The sequence below is a fragment of the Octopus bimaculoides genome, unplaced genomic scaffold (assembly GCF_001194135.2).
Source record: "Octopus bimaculoides isolate UCB-OBI-ISO-001 unplaced genomic scaffold, ASM119413v2 Scaffold_127294, whole genome shotgun sequence".
Lineage (NCBI taxonomy): Eukaryota > Metazoa > Mollusca > Cephalopoda > Octopoda > Octopodidae > Octopus > Octopus bimaculoides.
In genome coordinates, this window is record NW_026368799.1 from 3,999 (window position 1) to 6,723 (window position 2,725).

At 42.8% G+C, this 2,725-nt stretch overlaps 1 protein-coding gene across 1 annotated transcript in view; it reads left to right on the forward strand.

Moving 5' to 3' along the window:
* The window catches only part of LOC106880571 (mitochondrial potassium channel ATP-binding subunit), a gene marked incomplete at its 5' end in the record, with an annotated part of 5,561 nt that extends 3,669 nt beyond the window's left edge, over positions 1 to 1,892 (forward strand). The window contains 3 exons of the mRNA XM_014930573.2: positions 74 to 252; positions 635 to 693; positions 1,741 to 1,892. Coding sequence (XP_014786059.2) covers positions 74 to 252; positions 635 to 693; positions 1,741 to 1,862 — 360 coding nt within the window. The remainder of the gene's footprint in view (positions 1 to 73; positions 253 to 634; positions 694 to 1,740) is intronic.
* Positions 1,893 to 2,725: the final 833 nt, after the last annotated feature.

Sequence of the window (2,725 nt, forward strand, 5' to 3'; positions counted from 1 at the left end):
ATATATATCTATATATATATATATATCTATATTTAGAGCGTAATATATTAACATCGGCGCTTTCTCCTTCTAGGTATACTCAGCCGCGAAGATAGCAAATGCTCACAATTTCATTACGTCCTTTTCACACGGGTACCACACTGTCGTGGGTGAACGAGGTGTCACCTTATCCGGTGGACAGAAGCAAAGAATTGCTATCGCTCGAGCCCTCATTAAGGACCCGAAGATCCTAATTTTGGATGAAGCTACGAGGTAAGTATATTTATTCTTCTTCTTCTTCTTCTTCTTGTCATCGTCGTGTGGGTGCTTTTTTGGCGGTGTGAATGATGGGTTATATAAGAGTGATGGTGAGTGAAGACTTGATGTGAACGATGGCTTTTATAAGACTGATGGAGCCTGGTGAGGCCTTCTGGTTCCCCAGTCCTCAGTCAAATCGTTCAACAAAGCACCCACTACACTCTCGGAGTGGTTGGCGTTAGGAAGGGCATCCAGCTGTAGAAACTCTGCCAGATCAGATTGGAGCCTGGTGTAGCCATCTGGTTCACCAGTCCTCAGTCAAATCATTCAACCCATGCCAGCATGGAAAGCGGACATTCAACAACAATATTTTCAATATTTATTTCTATACTTTCAGCGCATTAGACACAGAATCTGAACAACTTGTCCAAGATGCTTTGGAAAAAGTCTCGAAAGGTAAGTCGAGTTGATAATTCGCAATCTACCCATTCTGTGAGGATTCGTTCTGTCTCCACCTTCATTCGCATTCGCCTACTCTCAAATCATATCTCCAAGAAACCTTTCCTATTGTGCGAACACCTAAGCAAGACTCTGTTCATTTTCTATTTCTCTTTCCTTGGATGGGCACCTAAGCCCCCATCCCCACATTTGCATTATCTTTTCCTTTACAGACCCCTACTGTATGCCTTAGGAATGAGGACCCAGGTTTGAAATTTCCCCCCAAGACACCTGATGAAGGCTGGAGGGTATATCAGCCAAAACGTTGTGTTAACAACAAACAAGATGAGGACAAATATCCATCAATTGTAAACATTGTACATAATTCCTCATCTCTTAAATACAGAACTCTCAATTGATAATCTGGCTCTAAGGAACAAATTCTCAATGTGCAAACCACATTTCAGGAGATAAACCTTGTGGCAAGGATTTCAGATTGTTAATCATTGTCCCGAGAGGATCTTTTGCTTTCGAGAGGCCTGTACCGCTTGAAATATTGTGTACGACACATTTCTTCATTGCCAGAATCTTGTTGGAACATTTCTCAATGTCTTTGTGGCAGAATTCGAAAGTTTAACGCAAATTTTCATCTTGGATCTTCTGCCCTCCACCGATCCAGTCGCTATCGTCGAAAGTCCTCCCTCAAAATACTTTGAAACCTCACAATAAGGGGTCTCAATTAATAGTATGGCTCTTAGGGACCAAATTCTCAATACACAATACCATAGATCTCGAAAAAGGAAATAGCGAGCAACCTTTAGATTGTGCTGTGCTCCCTAATGCTTTCATTATGAAGATAAAGGGCCCTTTCATTGTGATGCTCCCTGCTTTGACTCAGGGTTCAGAAATGCAGCATAAGAAATAAAATTGCCAGCGGGACAAATTATATTAAATTGTGGAGAGAAATTCTGTCGTACGTTTCAAGCATGAAGCCATCACCAGGTAGGACTTGTTACGCCTTAGCTTTATTTTAACTAATTTAAAAAAATTTTTTCTCATCACCAGGTCGAACCGTCATCGTGATTGCTCACAGGCTTAGCACCGTTAAAGATGCAGACATTATCGCTGTTATTTCAAAAGGAAATATCATTGAGGTAAGTGACTGTGTGTTTCCTATTCAACAGTGACATTATCTACACAACAAAGCACCCACTACACTCTCGGAGTGGTTGGCGTTAGGAAGGGCCTCCAGCTGTAAAAACTCTGCCAAATCAGATTGGAGCCTGATGTAGCCATCTGGTTCACCAGTCCTCAGTCAAATCGTCCAACCCGTGCTAGCGTTGGCGTTAGGAAGGGGCATCCAACTGTAGAAACTCTGCCAGATCAGATTGGAGCCTGGTGTAGCCATCCGGTTCACCAGTCCTCAGTCAAAACATCCAACCAATGCTAGCGTTGGCGTTAGGAAGGGCATCCAGCTGTAGAAACTCTGCCAAATCAGATTGGAGCCTGGTGTAGCCATCTGGTTCACCAGTCCTCAGTCCAATCGTCCCACCCATGCTTGCGTTGGCGTTAGGAAGGGCACCCAGCTGTAGAAACTCTGCCAAATCAGATTGGAGCCTGGTGTAGACATCTGGTTTCAACAGTCCTCAGTCAAATCGTCCAACCCATGCTAGCATGGAAAGTGGACGTTAAACGATGATAATGATCACAAAGGAATAACCAACCAAATAATTTTGCTATAAGGTCCTTTATTTTAAGGGTAATAATCTTTTAAAGGTCCACGATTTGCCTCCAGAATGAAAACGTGGGATTAAAAGATGGTTATCTCCCCTACACTGTAAGAAAGAACTTTCTATTCTTTGGTATAGGCAACACACTTTCACTTGTTTGTTATTTGACTGCGGCCATGCTGGAGCACCGCCTTTTAGTCGAGCAAATCGACCCCAGGACTTCTTCTTTGTAAGCTTAGTACTTATTCACCAGCATCGGTTGTCAAGTGATGCTTGCGGGGAGACAAACACAGACACACAGACATATATATATATACATA